Source organism: Serinus canaria, chromosome Z, assembly GCF_022539315.1.
Source record: "Serinus canaria isolate serCan28SL12 chromosome Z, serCan2020, whole genome shotgun sequence".
NCBI classification, from domain to species: domain Eukaryota; kingdom Metazoa; phylum Chordata; class Aves; order Passeriformes; family Fringillidae; genus Serinus; species Serinus canaria.
Genome location: NC_066343.1, coordinates 6,553,858 through 6,575,028, shown reverse-complemented (window position 1 = coordinate 6,575,028; position 21,171 = coordinate 6,553,858). Strand labels below are relative to the sequence as shown.

At 42.1% G+C, this 21,171-nt stretch overlaps 1 protein-coding gene across 6 annotated transcripts in view; it reads right to left on the bottom strand.

Moving 5' to 3' along the window:
• Positions 1 to 21,171, bottom strand: part of MARCHF3 (membrane associated ring-CH-type finger 3) — a 61,178-nt gene that overhangs the window by 17,605 nt on the left and 22,402 nt on the right. For 4 of the 6 annotated variants that reach the window (XM_050987224.1, XM_050987225.1, XM_050987226.1 and 1 more), the window contains 2 exons: positions 5,171 to 5,430; positions 2,960 to 3,167 (listed from right to left, as the gene is read on the bottom strand). In XM_050987224.1, the coding sequence (XP_050843181.1) occupies positions 2,960 to 3,167; positions 5,171 to 5,424 (462 nt within the window). In that variant the 5' untranslated portion in view covers positions 5,425 to 5,430. Of the gene's footprint in view, positions 1 to 2,959; positions 3,168 to 5,170; positions 5,435 to 21,171 lie in introns of all 6 variants that reach the window. The other 2 variants (XM_050987228.1, XM_050987227.1) reach the window with 2 other exon arrangements.

The window sequence follows — 21,171 nt, the reverse complement described above, 5'->3', positions numbered from 1 at the left end:
CCTAAGCCACCAGGAGACAGTGATCAGTTTCGTGAAGGGATGAGGAAAAAACATAATTTTTTGTTTTGTTGGGGTTGTTTTGTATTGTTGGTTTTTTTTGGGGTGGTTTTTTTGTGGGGTTTTTGGTGTCTGTTTTGTTTTGTTTTAGTTTGATTTTGTGGTTTTGTTGGTTTTGTGTCTTTGAGGTTTTTTTCCTTGTTTTTTTTAATGTTTTTGGATGTTTTGGTTGGTTTTTTTTTTTGGGGGGGGGGTTGTTTTCTGGTTTGAGGGGTTTTGGGGTTTTTTTTGTTTGTTTTGTTAGGGTTTTTTGCTTTGTGTTTGTTTGTATGTATGTTTCTTTCTTTCTTTCTTTCTTTCTTTTTGGTGTGGGGTCTTTCAGCCCTTTGAAAAAGAGAATAATACATTTTGGGATAGTCAGAAATCCATTTTTTTCTCCCCTCCTGGTGGAAGATCTCTCAGAGAAAAGATCAATAGGATGACTGATTGCTTTGAGCATTTCTTCACTACCTGTCACTGACCCCTGAATGGGATGCATTCACTCTGTGAGACAGGGGCCTGTTGAGGAGTTACTGGGTACGTTTTTAAAGTCTATGCTCTATAAGTCACTTTATGAGTACAATAGCCCCTCTTGACCTACTAAAATGCATTGGTAAAACTCATCACTCACCTCCAGTGAGAGGAGGACCATTTACTCTTTCCATTACCTAGGTCAGGGGAATCTTTGGAGGACTAATCACTTCACTACTAAATGATGAGAACTTTGACATCCCTCCCCAAAACCTACACACCCTGTAGTGTTAAAAGCAAGTGGCCACTTTGGCTTGTCACTCATCCAAAGGGTTTTTGTGAGGAAAGGTCCTACTACACCTGATAAGCCCCCTGCCATGTCCTCACAATCTAGGGAACACAGAGAGACAGGTGTGAGGGTGCTTTTAGGACACAGATGATGAGGGAATCTGGCAACTTGCATCTGCTTTAGTCCTGCTTTAGGAAATTTCAGATTTTTGCTACAATTATTTGTGTTTCAAAGCACTGTGTATTAAATAAGTAGAAATGTCCAAGACAAACTTAAATTGCACTGTCAGAAATCAAGAAGTTTGATTATCTTTCTGCTTAATTTGCCCCCTTGGCGTACAGCTCATTTTAGTTACTCTTTGTCTCTGCTGCTCTCAGCTTTGGAAGTACACCTTCATTTTCCTTCTAAACTGAAAACATATTCCCTTTATAAGATCACAAAGAATTGGGGTTTTTTTATGACCTTTCCTGCAACTGCACCCAACTGTTGATTTCTGCACTAAAATACTGTGGGTATAAGCAGCTGAGAAGTCAGAAAATAATGAGCTGTAAAGCTAAAACCACTTAGCTCTGTTTCAAAAATGTTCTTGTTCAGGATTTTCATTTGTCCTCAGCAAACAGAAACAACTGGCAGATTTTCCTTTATTACGCAACATCATTGCTGCTGTTTATACTACTTATTACTGCTTTTGCCCAAAAGAAGCCCCATTTCATCAGGGAGAAATCAAGCAGCCACCGTGCCCCATCCTGGGCAGGGTCAGCTTTGCTTTCAACCCTTTCCATCATCAGCAGCTCTGGCTAGCACCACATCCAGTTTGTGCAGCACGAGCCTCACCAGGAGCCATCACAAAGGGAACAGTTTCCAGAAGCTGGGCTCTAAAATCAAACTGTGATGCCTCAGCATCATTTATCTTTCTTCTCAAAGGGAGGATTCACAGTGGCATCATTCTTGCATCAAAGATTGAGAGGAGAACCAGACAGCAACCCAGAGAGAGCCAAGCCCAGCTGGCCAGGACCTGCTCTGGGAGCAGGACTTGTGCTAAATGCCATGACATGTACCTTTTGTAGGGGGATCCTGAGGAAGAATGAAGATATCCTTAGGCTCTGACACAAAACATGCATGCATATCTCAATTAAAGCAATTTTCGTAGTATTGAACTGCTCGTCCCCTGACCCACCTCCCAGTCAGTTCTGTCCCATGTCCTCTTCTCTGTGAGCAGGAGAAAAACAAAATGCTCCTTCCCCCTACCCATTTTTAATACTGTACCTCCCTCCACCAGTTCTGACACAGTTTAAAGGAACAATTAAGATGCCCAGGAAAGACATTTTGTCCTGAACCCAAGCTCCACATGTAGGTGCCTGTGTCACCAACAGGTACAAAATGGTTCTCCTAAATCATTTTGCCAAAATGTTGCTTGTATTTCACTTTTAATTACAAAAGAAACCCTAACTTTGCTTCACCTTTTCCCAAAATAAAATAAGGGAGGGGAAAGGTCATTAGGGGGGTTAACAGATTGAACTTGTTTTGGTTTCTTTTCTCTTCCTGAGGACCAAAAATACCCTAAAACCTGGGAAACTTAATGAAGCTGCTATCTATAGTTGGCAAAAACTGAATTTTTATTGATAAGGGAGAAACAATTGTCCAATTCACTTTTGAGTCAGGCACATAGGCAAGAATGGGCCAAAAGGTGACTCACAAATGTCTAAACACACCAGATACTCAACAAAAAACCATTCCTTCTTGTGGGCTTGACACATAAACTGGGTTTCCAGGGCTCCTAGGATTGTTAACTCTCATAAGCAAGAAGAAATAAATAAATTTCTGACCTAAATTTAACATTCTGAGTCCAGAGACTTCCCCCACATTCCACAGAAACTTCAACTTACCTCTCTTCCACCCTCAGCCAAGTTGGCTGGCATCCCAGGGATTTGCTGAAAAAACCCCCCACTCAGGTTCGCAGCGAAGCAAACCCACTTGATCCCACCCTAAAAATTTGGGTTTGATTCCCTCTAAAACGAGGGGTTCTGCCCCATCCCACCCTTTCCCTGAGCTCCCACCCTCACATTGCCCAGCCCCATTGGAACCACAGAGCCTTTGTAATGCCTGCATGGAAGCAGGCAGGATCTTTCCCAGCCAAAACTGAGATTTCAGGGTTGCACTGACCTCCACCAGTGGCCTGGGCTTGCGCTCCACTGCAAACCTGAAGTGGCAGAGCTCACAGTAGCTGGTGTTGGAGGAGGACAGCCAGCGCTCCAGGCAGCTGCGGTGAATGGTCCCCAAGGTCCCCGTGCACTCACAGGGGGACAGCAGCTCCTCGTGGCTGCTGCCCTCGTGGCAGATCCTGCAGATGGGCCGGTCATTGAAGGGGCTGCTGCAGGGCAGGGAGAGAAAAATGCTGGTCAGTGCTGGAGGGTTGTGGTGACAGGCTGGGGGGAAGGGGCCAATTGAATCTCCTTTCCCAGAGGAGCCCTTCTGGGGGGTTTTCTTCAAAATCTGCCCTGAACCAGGACAAATACATCCAGTGGCGCCCAATGTGAGGCTTCTCTGGTGTGAACTAGAAATATTTGCATTGCTTCGACCTCTAATTAGTAATCCAAGCTGGTGGGCTAGTGGTTTAAGGCTTTTGGTATTCTTGCTTAAAATATCTCTTTTATTAAGGGGGGGAAGTGTAGAGTGAAAAACATCAGAGTGGCAGATGAGAGGCAGAAGACCAAGTCCTTCTATACTTAGCATTTCCCATCTCTTCATAAAGCAGTGATGCAGTCACCTCAGGAAGTCCCAAAATGCATCAGGGAGGTTGTAAATCTGCCTCAGCTGGGCATTTCTGACATTTCCTGGTGATCCTCTGACATAAATGTAGCCACAGTTCTCCTCACAGAGAAAAGCAAGGCACAATTCTTCCCAAGAATATTTCTGGGTTTCACGTTCTCTGAAGCTCAGGGAAAGGAGAAACAATTCTTATCTCATTTGCTGTGCCTGTAATTGTGCAAAAGTAGAATGAAATATGGGGATTGTTTACACAAAGTGATGGTGTTTTGTTTCCTTGGCCTATCAGGGCCAAGTGTGTCTCTGTGTGTGTGTTTGTGTGTGTGTGTGTGTGTGTGTCTGTTTGTGTGTTGGGACTGTCGGGTGACAACCACGAAATTTTGTGGAGTTAGAGCGCAGTGGTGTGCAGAGTTAAGTGCTTGGCAGATTCAGTTTAGATGTAATGTAATATAGTGTAATATAGCATAGAATAATATAGTATAATAAAGTAATTAAGTAGCTTTCTGATAAGATGGGGTCAGATGCATCATTCCTCCCTGCCATGGGGGTTATCCTGTTTCGATACATAAATGTTGTTTTCACTGGCCAACAGTAAAGGACTGCTGAAAGAGCAGCACCTTGCCCTGTAGCACCCCAAAGGCAGGGCCACGACTCCAGAAAAGCACATGAAGGCAGAAACCTCTTCTCCCTGGAATGGGTTTCCCTCTCTTTGGGACAGCCCACAGGCAGGTCAAGGAGGGATACAAACAAATGCGCGCCAAACACATCCCTGCTGTCACTGACATGTTCTATGAAAAATCCTTTCCTCAGGATTTTTTCTGCTGGGAAGCTGAGAGGCCTCAGGAACAAAATGCAAACAATTCTTATCTGCTGCTGTAGAATGCACCAGGTGGATCTGTGATTGGTCTCATCTGGGTGTTTCTAATTAATGGCCAATCCCAGCCCAGCTGTCCAGACTGTCTCGGTCAGAGACAAACCTTTGTTATTCATTCATTTTTTATTCTTAGCCAGCCTTCTGCTGAAATCCTTTCTTCTACTCTTTTAGTATAGTTTTTAACATGATATATATATTAAAATAATAAATCAAGCCTTCTGAAACACGGAGTCAACATTCTCATATCTTCCCTCATCCTAAGACCCCTGTGAACAGTGTCACACCCTGCTGTGGGGCTGCAGCTGGGTCTGTCTTCTGCACTGCATTAAGATCCATGAAGTCTTTCCAGCTCACCACCACCAGCAAAGACAAACTTAATTTTGACCCAAGCATCAAGTCTGGACAAGGCCAAGCACATCAGAATACTCTTTCCTGCTTCTAATGAGAACAAAACCAGCCTGAAGCATGCTTCAAAGGCATAGATTAACAATATATTTCACCACTAATCTGCCTCTCTAAACCAGCAGCCAAAAGAAAGGTCAATCCCTCGGACAACAACAGAACCTGCAACACCGGTGCTAGAAGCATCTTTTGTGGCTGCTCAGCACACCAGGGGCTGGTGAAGGGTTTAGGAAGCATGATGCCTTCTGCAGCATGACCCTTGTGCTGCTGGGATCGGGGTTTAACTACACACCACATGGGTTTAACCACACCTCCCTCTGCCCCCCACGTACCTCTGCACAGCCAGGGTCCGCACCACGGAGGAGAGCAGCTGCCCATCCTTGGAGGACACCTGCATGACATACTGGGGACAGCTGGTGGCCAGGCCCCCACTGCTGCCAGGCAGGCTCTTCCCATCGGGGGCTGGAGGGTGCGGGCGCTCCGGAGGCACTCCAGGCAGGTGGCTGCAGCGGTTGGTCCTCATGGTGCTGGGCTGCGGGTCTCCATCTAGGCAGGAACGGGGACAGGGAGGTGCTGTGGGGCACATCTCTCCCTGTCTGACCAACAGCAGGCGTGAGAAGGAGCATCCTTCACTGCCCACCCCGGGTTTCTGAAGCCCGCTCAGCCAGGAAAGGGGGTTTGCAGTATTGGGTGTCACAGAAAAAACCAGTCTGCACACAAGCAGCAAGGTGGTAACCCTGCTTTCTTCTCTCTGCAGACTCCTGAAGTCATGAGTGATAAACAGTGAGGCTGAACCTTTTGTCGCTCCCCCTCCAAATGTTTCAAAAGTATATACAGTCTGTGCACTTTCAAATTTAAAGGCTGCCACTGTCTGCCAAGGCAGAAAGTTATATGCTGAAGGAGAAAATGGTTGATTGGCTTTAAATCCCCTTTGAAAACACTTCCATGCTGCTTAATGTCTTCTATCACCAAACCACAGTAGAGCACAGACCTGGCAATTAATCCTGTACAGGGTTTTAGTCACACAAACCTGCTTATTCACAGCCTGCACAGCAGTAATTTATGCCACAAGGTGAGGCAGAACTCACAGCCTGCCCGTGCCTCTCTCCTCTACTTTGCTCTCTCTCACATCACTGTGAGTGTGTTTTGCACAGTGCTTTCACACATGGCAATTGGGAAGGAAGGGTTGTGCTGGGAACAAGTGTGATAATCCACTTGTGGGGAATTTTGTAGGGAATTTGAGATGGGACTTCTGAGTTGTTTTTGATGATGCAGTTCATTTCTCTTATCTTCTGAATAGGTTGGAAGGGTGAGTTCAGCTCACATCTTCACCCCATGTTTCAGAAGGTCCCAAGACCTAGTTACAAGACCTTTTAAGGAGTTATTGACCAATGAAACACTGCCAACAAGGATATTTATGTTTTTGACCCAATCCTTAAATATTTCATCTTATGGACCCATGCCATAGAGTAAGCTTCCTCAGTCAACCATATTATGACTCACAAAACCTACAGTGCTGCATTCTAAACTTCCTGTTTACCTCTGTAACTACTTTCATTTTTATATCTTAAACTCTAAAACTCTAAACTTTCTTCCACTTAATGGGTGTCTGCTTCAAACTATAAATCCACATTCTCGCTTCTATCACCTAAGTCTGGGAGCCTTTTCCAAGGTCTCAGATCAAATCCTGTGTTTAATTCTAAGCTTTGGCTTACAGGCTCAGAGTTCTGAGAGTTCCCTGCATTTTAGATTCCAACCAGAAGGAGACTGGGCACATAAATTCCTGGTGCTTTGGAACAAGCAGGAACCCTGCTTGTCCTGCAGGGTTCCACGAGGCTTTGTCCCTGCCCTTTGGGTCAGGCACCAAAAATACACACCCAGGGTGGGTTAATCCCTCTGCAAAAGGGGGGAAAGATTCCCTAGCACACCCTAGGACATTTGGCTGCTGTCCCATGTAAACCCTGCAGGTTGCAGTGATGATATTACCATGGTAAAATCAAGAGCTCTCCCCTCCAAAAAAGCGTTCTGCATCACTCACCACAGCTGTAGGGCATCAGCACCGCAGCTGAGAAGAATCTTTAAAAACCAAACATGAACAAAACCCTCTAAACAGGGGTGTTTTTCCAAGGGTTTAGGAGAAACCCTGTGATTTGACTCTGTTGGATTTGAGGAAGAGCAGCCCCAACCTTGGGAAGCCCCCTGAAGGGATGGCCTTGGCAGTAAGATTTTGGGGCATGCGAGGACTGGTGTGGATGCTGGACCATTTGCACCACACAAGTTTTCACGCAGGGACTCATATTCTTAGAAAGGCATCTAAAATAGGAAAATAGGTTTGTTGTGCAGGATTACTTCAGCTGTTTTCAGACCACACATACCCCAGGGAGTGAGCTGGAGCCTGATGAGACAGCTTACAGGGCAGAGAATGTTCAGGGAATGGGGAAGGGAATCGGACTCTGGGCCTCATTTACAATGAAAATGAAGCAAATGGCTGATGTCAAAACCATTAACATATAAAAGATGCAGACATTTCAAGAGAATAAGAGCCACAGACTCTCCAATGAGGCCGTGGTGCTCAGTTTTAGTTTTAAAATCCATGCTGAGACTGTTTAACAAGAAGGTTCAGCTGCTGAGTAGCTGCTTCATTAAACTTAAAAAGCCTTAGAAGTATCATGCTTACAGACCCACGCTGCAGAACTATGTATTTTTAACCTGATTGCTTCACTGACCCCATTAAGTACAACAGTGGTTTTATAATTTCATATATAATGGCCATCCAGGCCTTTACAAGCACATCCCCCAGTCACTTGATGAGTTTGGAGGGTTTGCTGGAGCATCAGAAGATGCAACTAAATGCAAAGCTTTAAAGCACACAGGAAATTATCTGGCTGTATCTCAGGAATGTTAATTCAAATTTCTGCCTACAGCACTGCATTGATATCCCACTTTGGCAGAGCAGATACAGGTAATCCCTTTCAACTTTTTTAAAAAAGGAAGCTGAAAGTTACAACATGTTTTTCCGAACTCAGAAGAACCATTTTCACACAAAATCAGTGCCTGTGCCTGAAAAGTGATACAATTATAGAATTAAATGATGTGTGCTTTTATACTGAACCCCATGGTAAATAATGGAGAATAGTTGTCCCGAGAAGCCCAGAGACCCAAAGCAAATCCCAAGTGAAGGCTGGCATTAGGGAATTGTAAATTTTAACAACCACAAACCCCCTAAGTCAGTATTTACCATATGTGTGTATTATGTCAAGAAGTTTTTCACCTGAAACAACAGGAAATCTGTCAAAAACGCCTCAATAAAAGAGAAAATAAAGAACAAAACCAGGGAGATGTGTTTAGCTAGTATTTATGAAGACATGCAATATTAAATTGGGGAAGACAGAATAGCAGTATTTATTCCAGAAACCAGAAAATTCTGAGAAAAGTAGCTGAATTTGGAATGATGAATGCATGGTAGTTTTTAGCTCTTTGTTTTTTCTTGTCTGTGTTGTCACTAGTTGTAGTTTTTCATTTATATATATATATATATATATATATATATATATATATATATATATATATATGTATATGTATGCATATGGGTTTATGGGTATAAGAGTAAAAGTAAAGATGTTGCAGGGTATTTTCTTTAAGCAGTAAGTGTAAAAACAGTGGCAAACCAACCAATAAACTCAAGCATATTATCTGGGGGCTGGCTTGTTGAAGCTAGGTAGAAGATTCAAATGCAGAAGACATCCTTTGCCCCATAATAATTTACAGGATGCTCTATTCCTATTTAAGAGATTTATAACTTCTGAAGCAAAAATATCTACAAAGCTCAACAAGTGCCAGTGAGCAAGGCACTGCCACCCCAACTGAGCTGCACCCAAATAAGAAGTTAAAAACCAGAGCTACTGCCCTGAAATGGAATTTAAAGGCAAAGCCATCTGCAGACCTGGAACGCAGCTGGAATCCTTGTTACCTCCTCTCTGACTGTGCATGAGTTCACCCTAGTTCTGAGACCCCCAAGCATCATCAGGGTGATGAGTTAAATTCTCATAGCAGAGCTTTTGTAAAGCAGTGCTGTTTTCCTGCTGGAGCTGTGAGTGGCTGGGACTGACACAAGCCAAAAAGATCTTTACACTTCAAGCAGTGGGTTGCAAATGTTGAACAAATACTCGTGAAGTTGCTCCCTTTTCCATTTTTTTTTTCCCAGCACCTCTGCTAAGAATAGCACTTATTCCACCTCTCAGTCATAGTTTCAGACTTGGAAACCCTTTCACCTTTCTTATTCCTTTTTCCCACAAGCTCACCCCATTAGTTTCAAAAAATGTGATGTGAGCTTGCATCAATCAACTTCAACACTTGAAAATATGCATGAAAAACCACCAGCATCCTGTCTGGAGACACTTTCCCAAGAAATACTGGGTTATTTTAAAAAGACAGGCAAAATACTAATGCTGATATTAATAATAATTATAACAACAACAACCACAAACCAAATTAAAAATAAAAAACCCCTCACACCAGCAGAAAAATCCCAAATACATACCCACACACAGAAATAATTAAAATTTAAAAAAAAAATCCCAAATAAATAAAAAAACCACCACCAACAACTCTAAATAACCAAAAAATGGCCCTCCAGGTTTCGGAAGCTCTCAGAGATGTGTTTTTGTTTATTTCTATTATGCTGTATTATAATATTATAACTATATATACTTATATAAAAATATATAATTATAATATAATATTAAATTGATATTCTAATATTATACTATAATATAATATATATTATTATATTAATAAGGCTATAATTGATATTATTTATATACTAATTATTAATTAATTAATTAATTAATTTATTTATACTATTTATGTAATTTCACATAATTTTGTGCAGTTCACACCAGATTTTTGAATCCCAGTGATGTTTTTTACCTGGGACAGGTCAGCAGATCTGGAGCACACATAGAATCCTCCACCTCACTGCAATCTGCAAGAATGGTGCAAACCATGGAGGAGCATCTCCCACCTTCTTCTCTGCTATCAATCCTGGCTGGCTGCTCAGAATGCAAATTGTTGCATTCTAAGTAATAAGCAAATGTTTCAAAATTTCAAAATCTCAAAATGTTTTTTGCCAGCAATACAGTTCTCAGAGGCTGGGTGAAAAAGGTGTTCCAGTGGTCCCCACTGGCTCAAGTGTTATCTTTTTTCCTAGAAAAGGGGAACAGGAGCTCACCTTTCCCTCACTGAGGTTTAGACAATAATTTTATGCCACCCTTCAGGATGCCCCAGAGAAAAAACAGGCATTGCACTCGCTGGATCACACACAGCTGCTAGGTGATCCCTCTTTCCCCTTCTCACCAAAAAAACCCAGGAGAAGAACCAAAATTCTCCACTCCAGAGCACTCTGAAACCTCCTAGATTTTTACTTACTAAGAAACTAGGCAGGGTACTGTGAAGGTGGAATGCACAAATCACTTGTTAAAAAGTAAGAACCCCTGGGGCACCTGAAAATCTTATTTTCGTGTTAAAAAAATCGAGTTTTATGCTTGTCCTTTCTTGTACACTCACATCTGGAATAGTTTGAAATGTTTCTTGGCTCTATAAGCCACCACAAAGAGCTTCAAGGGTGCCCTCCTGGTTTTCAAACGCACAAATATTGAGTGAAAAAATTGGTGGAGTAACTGGAAATTCCAGCTGAAGCACCCCCAAGTCCCCCAGAGTAAAAAATAAATTTCTCTAAATTGAGAAGACCAATTCCTATATTTGATAATGGCATGTGGCTCAGCACAAGGAGAGAAAAAACCCCAAAATGCTGCCTGGCCTGTTCATTTTGGAGCTCTAAAGCCATCAGTGACAGAGGACACGGCACTTCTGGGACACCTTGACAGGAGAAGAAGGCTGGAGAATATTTTATTTTGGTCAACAGCATCCAGTTTGCTGCATTACACAGCACCTTTTAAGGAGCTCTGAGAGACCACTGAAAGGTGCAAGGGGAAGATGTGGTGATTGTCCCCCAGCAGAGGAGGGCAGATTTTAAGTTAAGGTGTTTCGACTCACAAAAAGTAGCATAGCACAAACCCAGATGACATTAGGTAATTTTCCTCTGTTTCAGCCCATGTTTTACTAATTTTTCAAGCTGTAAATAGCATTTCCCATTCATCTGGTCTGACTGCAGAGAGCTTCAGGGGTTTTTAAAAGCTGCCACACAGCAGGCTGCATCCAAAATGCAATTTTATAAACAAGCACATCAAAAAAACCCGAGTGCTCATTTGAGGCAGCAGCACAAAGCAGTTCACTATAAGTAGTCCTTAAGAGTCTGACCATGCATTTAAAACTTCAGTGCCCACCCATAAATCATTGTTATTTTGCTAGGTACTGAACCTTGAACCACTCTCCATGAGAGCAATAGACTCCCTACTTAGCACTGTGAACTTTAATGAATTGCTTTATATGCCTGCACAGCCACTAACTTGGGTCATTTGCTTAGATTTGTATCCTTTTGAGGGTTGTTGAAATGAAAGTTTTCAGATGACAATAAACACCACAAGTTCTTGTGGTGGTGGCATTTTAGCCTTGCATTAATAAGAAAAAAACCCAGAAGACACAAATTCAGTATACAACCGATCTGGAAATAGATTTTTTTCCCCCCCAAGGTATAAGGCAATATTTATGTTTTCTTTCCTTGTATTAGTTTTTTTTCTAGCAGAAATGTCTTCCCTCACAGGTTACAAGGGCACCTACATGTGTTCCTAAATTCCCTTTTTTTTCATTGCCTGATCATCTGATCACATCTGGTTCAGATCCCCACTCCCCTATTTCCTGTCCACAAAATTCCTGCTTATACCCCCAAAAATGGCTTAAACCACAATTGTTTACACACTCAGGTGCCAAAATGCAGTGAAAGAATTAGTATCTGCTTATATACTCAAAGATTGTACATTAAAAGGCCCAGAAGTTTGAGTGTTTTTGCACCAGAAAAATCTGGATTCTCTTTCCTCTTACAAATTAGGTCACTTTATATAAATGAGTCAAGCATTTCTTGGCCTAAAACGTGAAAGATGAGAATTTAATTCACTCTCAACAGCTGTCAAAGGACAAAGAACTCCATGTCAGTCCCTAAAGCCAGGCTTCATCTCTAAAAATCACTTTGTCCTGGAGAGTGACAGTAGTTTTTTGCACACTGTGTTTTACTGAAGAGGCACTTCCTTCGTTATGGGAACTGCAAAACTTTCAGTCCCATTCTCTGCAAGCACCTCGGAATTCATCAGAGAACCTGTCTTTTGCAATTTCCAAATGTTTTTTTACAGTTTTAATGCAGAGGGCCTTCATTAGCCAGTGCCTCTGCACTCTGACCTCTGATCAATTTTAGGTGCTTCACCAAAATCTGAGAGTGCAGGATGTTCACCCCACACAGCAGAGTGCACCAACAAATTGAACAGAAATGAGACCTGGATGTTTTCAACTATTCTTTCAGCAGATGGGGAGAATTAAGACAGTGTGAGGACCAGTGTTTCTGTCACATATCAAGTCTTGAAATCTTTCTTGAAAACAAGCTCTTAGGAGGGCAAATTGAGTCAGATCTGATCCAAATGTGCTGTATTATTGACCTTCCCCACATTTAGGCTGGACTCAGAGACTCTGTCCCACAGCTGTGGGATGGAGCTCAGGGGAAAACACTCAAAGTTAAATACTGATGTACTCCCAAGGCCACGTTTTCACATTTAAAAATAGCTCTCCCCATTTCCACTGCAAGGCTGAAAGGAGGGCTGCCAGCATTACACAGATCATTGCCCTGCCCCATGTAAAAAATCCCTAATTTGGTAATTTGGCTTCTTTTTTTTTTTTTTTTTTTTTTCTCACACAGGTAAACATCAGCTGAATCCAGCTGATTCCTCCTGGCCAGGTAGGGCCAAGCTGGAAATTACTTATTTAAACTGCAAATGGTGTAAGTAGTTAATACCTGAGGGTTTGGTAATGAACACTCGTTCATGTAAATCTTGTGTCAATTAACTCTTTGACAAATAACTCCTAAATTATGGTTTTACCTGGCTCACAATGGCCCAATCCTCACAGATTTTTTTCCTGTGACCAAGGAATTAAGAAATTTGTTTGCAGAAGAGTTTGAGCAACAGAGAGCACAGACGATGCTGGGAGGTGATGAAAACTGTGGGGCAAAAAGAGCCAGTGAAAACCAAAATGTTTTAAACTATTTTTTGGGGATACTTGGAGAAATGTGGTCATGGTATTTCTATAGGCAGCCTAACAAAAATGCTAATTCTTCTGTTCATCATTGCTAAGTTAATTATTTGACTGATTTTAGTACATTTCATTCTTCCAGCTCCTGCAGTCAATACTGCACACAAATATGATCCTATTACAATTACTGCATTTATACTTCTCACTATTGATGGCAAAACAGCTCAATGAATGAAACTTAGAAAACACACTAAACCTACTTTCAAATTAAAGTAAGTAGAAAACTGAAAACATTTCTCTTTTTAATAGCTTTATATTTTAATTCCAGAGTTCAGCAATATTGGCTGCATCAGTCTTGCATTTGAGAAAAGCTTCATTAGAAGCTCAATGAGCACGACTTGTCTTTAAGGTTCCAGTTTTGAAACAAAGATTATTATTACACCCTGTGTACCTCAGTTTCAATGCTTTGTAATTTAACATTAAATCATTCTGGTAGCTTCATAGTAATTTATTTTCTTCCTTAGTCTTCACCTGCATAAAAACTTAATATTTAGTTCCTCCTTTCCATGGATGCATCCCAAGGATTTCTCTCATTTCCATGTGATGCATCCCAAACATCTCACTGTCTGCAAGGCACCTGCATTACTAAAAACCTTGTCTGGGGCTCTGCACTGAAGCCTACATGCACCAAGTACAATCACAAGATCTTTTTCTTCTCCCCTAGGCCCTGTGTCTGTCACTTCTACAACAAGACTGAAAACCCCATGGGGTGGATTAAATTCTTATATTTTATTCAGCAATGAATCACCTGGATGACAGTCTGCAAATACATGAAACTTGGCTCCTGTGTGATGCTTTGCAAAGCATGTCCCAGGTATATACTAATATATTTACATGTGGAATATGTGCTTTCACTTGTTCTCTGGCTGTGGGATCACCCCAGGTGTTTCTGGAGGTGCCATCCAACAAGCCACTTTCCTCCCCTGAAGAGAATTTACTTTGCATGACTTTATCTTGTTGCGTTTCAGCTGGCAGCAGCTGAGTGTTTGATGTTTAGCAATGGGGGAATTAGTCTTCCAAACATCTTGTTTGAAAAAGAGGAAAACACTTTAAAAAGCAAAATGCCTCCAAATGCAGGTCTATTTCTCTCTCTTTTCTCTTTCTACCCTTCAGTCAAAAGCAGCTAAAAATATTCTTGCTGCATTTTCCTTCTCATAGGAAGATAAACCCTCCCTGTTCCCATATCAGTCTATTTCTCTCAGCAGGAGCAAAGTGTGGACTCCATGGGTTCCTGCAATATTTACATAAAGATTTCCCTCTGAACTTCATTTTGGGGGAGGGGAAGAGTTTTACATCAAACTCCAAGACTTGCACTCTAGTCCAGAATCAGACAAACACATGGGGATATTGTGAGTTAATTAAAATCACTGATAATTCCCTACAGTAGCTAGTTGTACATGAGTTTGTGATGTGTTATATAAAACTACGTGCTGTGGGGACTGAACAGCTCCATTTCTTTTCCAGTAACAAGCACACTGAGAATGCTTTTAGTCATTGTCACATGAAGTTGGCATTGGTCAGACAAATCAGATCTGACATGCAGACCTGGAAAGGAAAAGTTATTGCTGAAAAATAAAGCACATACAATTCAATTTCTCTTCAGTAATCTCCAAGAAAATTACTGAAATGCTGTATGATGAATGAAAACTACAAGACAGAACTAAATCCAAATGGCAGAGGTAAAATTTGACTGTACAACATTATTGTCCTTATCAAATCCAAGAGAAATACCAACAAGAGAAATAACAAGAGTTAGAAGTAAACTAGGTATTAGCCTTATTTCTATGAGAAATAAAACCAGTGGAAGCCTGGAGTGGGTTTGAGCTGATCTCAGCTGGGATTTTTACTCTGTGTCTTATTGTGACTTCTTCTGAAATCAACCCTGACATGCAGCTTTTCTTGCATACCCAAGACAAGCGTGGTATAGGACTATGAGAACTTTGCAGAGCAGCAGTGAGCCAGACTAATGCTAAAAATATATACTATTGTGTAACTGGACCTGCAAGACCTTTCATAGATTTCTATAGTGTGATTTAGCAAGCTCTGCTATTTGTTTTCACTGCCAGAGAATTACTAATCCTTTTTAAGAAGCTGAGTGTGTGTAATGCAGAAACATGAAACCACATCTGTGAACCACTGTCTCAATGCTGCGTGGTGGAGCTTTGTGTATCAGAATCCTGGGATGGTTTGGGCTGGAAGGGACCCTAAAGATGATCCCATTCCACCCCCTGCCATGGCAGGGATACATCCCACTGTCCCAGGCTGCTCCAAACCCCAGTGTCCAGCCTGGCCTTGGGCACTGCCAGGGATCCAGGGGCAGCCCCAGCTGCTCTGGGCACCCTGTGCCAGGGCCTGCCCACCCTCACAGGAAATAATTTCTCCCTAATACCTGATCTAAACCCTCTGTTAATTTGAAGCCATTAACCCTCATCCTGTCACTGCAGACCCTTACAAACATCTTTCCTGCAGCCTCCCTCCTGCATCACAATGGTCACAATTAGGTCCCCCAAAACCTTCCCTTCCCAAGGTTGATACCTGGAGTTGCCCTAAACACCAAGTCCCACAAGGTCTGAGAACATGATGATTGTGATATTCCTTCAACCACACTTTCATAGCAGAATCTTATTGTGGATTCACTTGTATCTCATCGAAATATTTGTGCATCTTTGTGCCGCCTTGCACATCGTAAGACATCACTGAGGGCACAAAAATCCTCCAGAAGCATGGAAATTCTAAAGCCTGGCTGAGCACTTTGGCTCTGTGGCAGAAGAATGTGTGTGAAGTTAGCTGTTGCCAAAGTAATTAAACATCTCCAAGTTTTACCCTGGGGACTGCAAAATTCTGGTGTTTCTGGAGCTGTTGGTAGGAGGTAGCTGTTGGTAGCAGGCTGGTAAAACACCTATTTGCTTTCAGCAATGTGTTTTACCAGCCTGCTTCTTCCTCCAAAAAGCTATTTTTTCTGAGTTAACAAGAAACTAAAAGATTTCTCCTCCAAGATTTGCCTTCCTGCTGCTGAGGCAGGTGAAAAGGAAAACCCTGCTGGAAGTTTAGGATGCAAGTTTTCCACAAACTCCTGACTGACTTCTACCTTAAACACTGCAAGGTTTTGTGGGTCTCTGTCCCCTCCCCTACTCTTAACACCAGAGTTTAGGGTCAGCCAGCTTCATCTCACTGTAGGGCTGTGGAAATTTCTAGAACCTACGCACTCACCTTCCATCTGGGCACTTGTGGTGCAATGGCTGCAACAGAAATTGAGGAGAGTTTAGGTATTAACAATCACCAATGAAACCTAAAAATGGAAACTTTAACAGCCCTAAAAAACCAGCCATAGCTGTGTGCTCCAGCTCCATCTCTTAATCAAGAGCAATTTATATTTCCACAGCCCACAAAATGTAAAGTTTGAGGATCCTCTGCTATTTAATAGAATAAGCCAGCAGACCACATTTTCCACAAGGAGCACTTTCCTTGATTCAGCTGATGCTCAGGGCTGAGCTTTGAAAACACACTTCAGGATAATCCAGACCTGGTGAGCAAACACACAAGACCAAATGCCCAGCTCCCAACTCTGCCTGCCCGTTTGGCACCTGATGAGCACAGAACTCTGCTCTGTGTGACAGAGAAAAGATGACACTCCTCCTCCCTGGAGGCCTCCACACAGAGATGTCTCACACAGAGTGGTAAATTGATTATAAAGATGATTCTGCTGGTTCTGGCAACCAGAAAGAAAGCAGAAATACTATTTTTAGCATGACACTTCATTACCAGTTTAATGGCATCCCAAGGTTTAGCAGCCTGTCAGGTCAGGAAGAAATTACACCTTGTTAGAGAAAAGCACTGAAACAAATTTCCTCATTAAGTACCATGTCTCCTGGCTTTTGTCTATTGCTGGAAACATAATTTTTCACCCTGTAAATTGGATAAGTAAGATTCAATCATTTTTTTGTTTTATGTTAGGCTATCTCCATCACTTTTATCTTCCTTGCCATCGATTAGTGAGATTTTAAGTGGGTGTTTCTGGCTCTTTAATTAAAAATTATTAGAATACCTCCACAAGTATTTTATACTAACATTGATGCTGAAGTTGAAAAACTGATCACTTCATGTACAAACATCTTAATAAACTAGTGAATCTTAGTGATTTTTTGTGTCACCATTTTGAGAACTGCTGCGTTTGCCAAAGGTTAATTACATTTCCCATGCCATCTGGGCATTGTTCTCAGCTAGTCACACTAGTCCTAAAATTTGTTCAATTTTTCCATCAAATGAATCCCCAGAGTTATTCTGAGGAAGCTGACATCCTCCAGCAGCTCTTCTTCCTTTCCTATTCCTGGTTTATCTCCTATCACAGCTACAGTGGATGCAGAATGAATCCCTGATACCCCATCATTCTATAAAATATATCTCAATACTCTTGGCATGCTTGCCCATGTAACATCCTCCAGGCATACAATGAATTTGTAGCCCTTATGAAGAACAGTGAGTTAAAAGAGTGACAAAAAATTAGTTTAAAGTGAGCCAAAGCCTTGTTCAAACTCCTCCTCAGTGCAGCTCATCTCCAAAGCCGAACAGTCCATATAACAACTGCAATTATTTGCTTCCAGTATTTGTGAGATCTGTCCTTTCCTACAGTCACTATCTGTTTCAAGCACATTACACTCCTGGCTGATAGAGGATCAGATATACAGATAGAGGATATATTAATTATAGGATAGGACTTTGTGACCAAGTGTTTCCAGAAACTTGGACGATCTGTCTCACTGCACAGAGCCATCAGCTCTCAGCTGCCAAGCAGGACTGGAATAAGCAAAACAGAGGCAGTAAATTCACTGTCTCAGCCCCAAAAATACTCAACAACCTCAGCCCAGGCCAGAGCACACTTGTCTTTTGTCCAAAGCAAAACAACAGAAGCCAAATGACCAACAAAGGCAATTAATTGCCAGCACTGGAGGAAGTGAGGGAGTCCAGGTGGTAGAAAATTTCACTTGGATTTTGGGGGTGGATTTCTTTGTGCGTCCAAATGGGAGGTGGCAACAGATTCATTGCCTTTTGAGCCTTCAGAGAGGAGAGAAAAAAAAAAAAATACATGTTTGCATGCCCCTGAGCAGGTTGTGCTCCTAAACAAAGTGTGAACAGGCAAAGGGTGAAGGTCTGGCAGCCACAACCCAAGTGAGCTGGGATGGAATCGCCCTTGTGGCTTTAACATAGATTTGTACAAATCATGGGGGAAACCTGAGCCATGGTCACTCTAATTTCTTCATTTTTCCATTTGACATTTCATTATTTAATTTGATTTGGTTGATAGAAGCTTTTAAGTCAAACTCTGTCTGGAATCTGATGGAGTGGGTTCAGAGTCAGCAAGCACAAGCAAGCTGCACATGTATAAAATATTTCCAAGAACCCAGGGGGTTGTCTCTAATTTCTGAACCTCAGTGGCAGCAGAGCCTGATCACAGCAGCAATGTCCAGTGAAGTACTTCCAGTTGCTCTGCTCCATTGCAGTTTTTCCAGTCTTTATAAACCCCTGGCTGCTCACACCGGCGGTCAAACAGCGCACAACTGCAGAGCAGGCAGTCCTACAGCAGCTAGAAATTGACTCGGAGAGTTGTGTGTCACAGCTGAAAGCCCACACCAGCTTCTCAGCTGCCAATTCCTGCCAGCCCAAGATGTGTTCTTAAAAGCAGCATTGCCACATAAACCTGAAGCTCCAAAATCTGAGCCACCAGCCACTGCTGCACGATGGAATCAGCTTACAGGCAAGGAGCTGGCTCTGAGGGCTCGGTTAGGGATGAGCTCCTCTCGTGCTGGTGAGAATACTTTGATCTTCTGGGTTCCAGAACATGCCTAAATTTAAAATAAGGTGCTGCTAGGGAAACTATCCTTTTTATGCTGCATGGATTGGAAGATTTTGGGCACAAGTAGGAGGGCAGGAATGGGCAGGTTAGAGCTCCCACAATCTTCCTGCCTGTCCCGGCAGAGGCGCATGCACTAAATCAGAGAAACCACGACTTCAGCAGCTGGGAAAAAGCAGAGCTGCAATTTGAGAGGAGGAGAAAAGAGAGGTGGGATTCAATTTCCAGCTCCTGGTGGTCTTCAGGGACTGATCCCTGAAAACAAAGTTTGAACAAAGCGTGTTATCGATACTCTCACGGACAGGGAATTAATTACTCCTCCCCCTGCTGCACCGGCCCCCTCGGAGGTGATTTGGCACCTCAGGAAGGAGCAGCCTGAGGATTTCTGTGACATAAAGTTCATAACACCTCCAGGGGCATCCACAGAAGGTATTTTATTCTGTTTCACAGAGACCTTAAGGATTAAAATGGGGGCAAAAATCCCAGAAGAGGGAGGTTTAAACCTGTCCTCATGTAGAGATACCAAGGGCCTAAACAAGGCCTTTATATTCCAGCCACAGCCACGAAATGCTACACGGTTTTATTTCCAAGCATTTTAGAGATAAATGCATTTGATGCTTCTCATAAACAGCCTAGAGCAGATAAGCAAAGAACCAACACTGACCTTTGTGTCAGATGTACAATTTTTATTTTTTAAGCCTTCGGAAAACCAATTACCTCAACCATAAGCTGGTTTGGAGAAAACTAATCTGCCCAGTGCTCAGCCCAGTGAGGCTTGTAAAACACCCAGCTCACACAGAGGGAGGAAAAAGCAGGTGGGTAAGAAAGGATTGCAGATTCTGACCCTGCCTCCTGCTTCTCGTGCTCCCTTTTTTTGAGGTGAAGCAGTGATTACAATGAGAACTGGGGCAGCAGAGCCCAGACTGGATGACACCAGAAATTAAAAAAAAAAAAAAATTTATTTATTATATATTCTGCATTTCATTATATATATATATATATATATATATATATATATATATATATATATATATAATATATATATATATATATAAAATGAAATGCAGAAAGAAAGGCAGCTCTGCAGCAGCATCAGCCTCCTGACCTCATCCCCAGAAGGGACCAGGGTGATCCTGAGCTTTTACTCAGCAGTTTAACAGATGAAACATGAAGCTCACCTTGAGCAGGGGATTCAGAGAGAAGAAAAAGGAATCATGGAATTATGCAGCCGCTGTCACAGTGCCATAACCTGATCGTTGGATAAAAGTTAAAATGTTGGGTGAAATCCCACTGCAGGAGTGAAATATGGCCAATTTCTTTCCACACCAGCTTTTTATAAAGTACCAGTTTTAAAAAGCTTCACTTCACACTGCCTGGGTTGTAACAGCTTCACAAGAGTATTTATTCATTTGTGTTTACTGTCACATCCCAATAAATATCACAGTCAATGAAGGCTTTATGCCAGTTGCCTGTATCCTTTGGTTAACCTTCTGCAAAATTTGCCTGTTCATCATGACTGTCACCATCAAGCCAGAAAGAGAGTTTTTTTTTGCTAGTGTTGTTTTGTTTTGTTTCATTCTGTTCCCCCCCCACCTTCCCCCCTCCACCCACCCCCCCCCCCCCCGTTTATTTTAACACAGACGTGCCTTTGCAAATTTCATGTGTTAATTTTTTAATACTTGCTTAGTGGTCTGACAACACTTGCTGTAATATGTTTAGGCAGCCTAATATAAATGTGACCGAATAATAAATAAAAAATAATAAAAATAATAATTTCAATAATTAATAAAATAAATAAATAAATATATAAATATATAAACAATAAGTAAAATCCATCTCTATCTAGAAGAGTTTTACCCTAAAATTCCACTGGCCATCCCCACTGCTGCCTTCTACCAGGAAGAAAAGCATGCTTTTTAATTATTCCTTCTAAAAAAACACCCAACATTTGAGCAGCAGCTTGTCAAGGTCCTCAGGCAAGCTTCATGAACCACAGATTTATTTTACAGCTTTGACTGTTTCCCCTCATTCTAGCAATCCCCAGCCTTGCAGAGACTGCCCCGAGGGCATGATATGTCTCCACATCCCCCACAGAACAGCCAACATTAAAAAAATATCAGTCAAACTGAGTGGAAGTAAAAGAGTTTGTCATAGTCAGTGTGCTCCATCCAAGCCAATGTGCCTCTCTACATGAAGCCATAACAGTTAGAAAAGGAAACTTTGTCCTCAAAA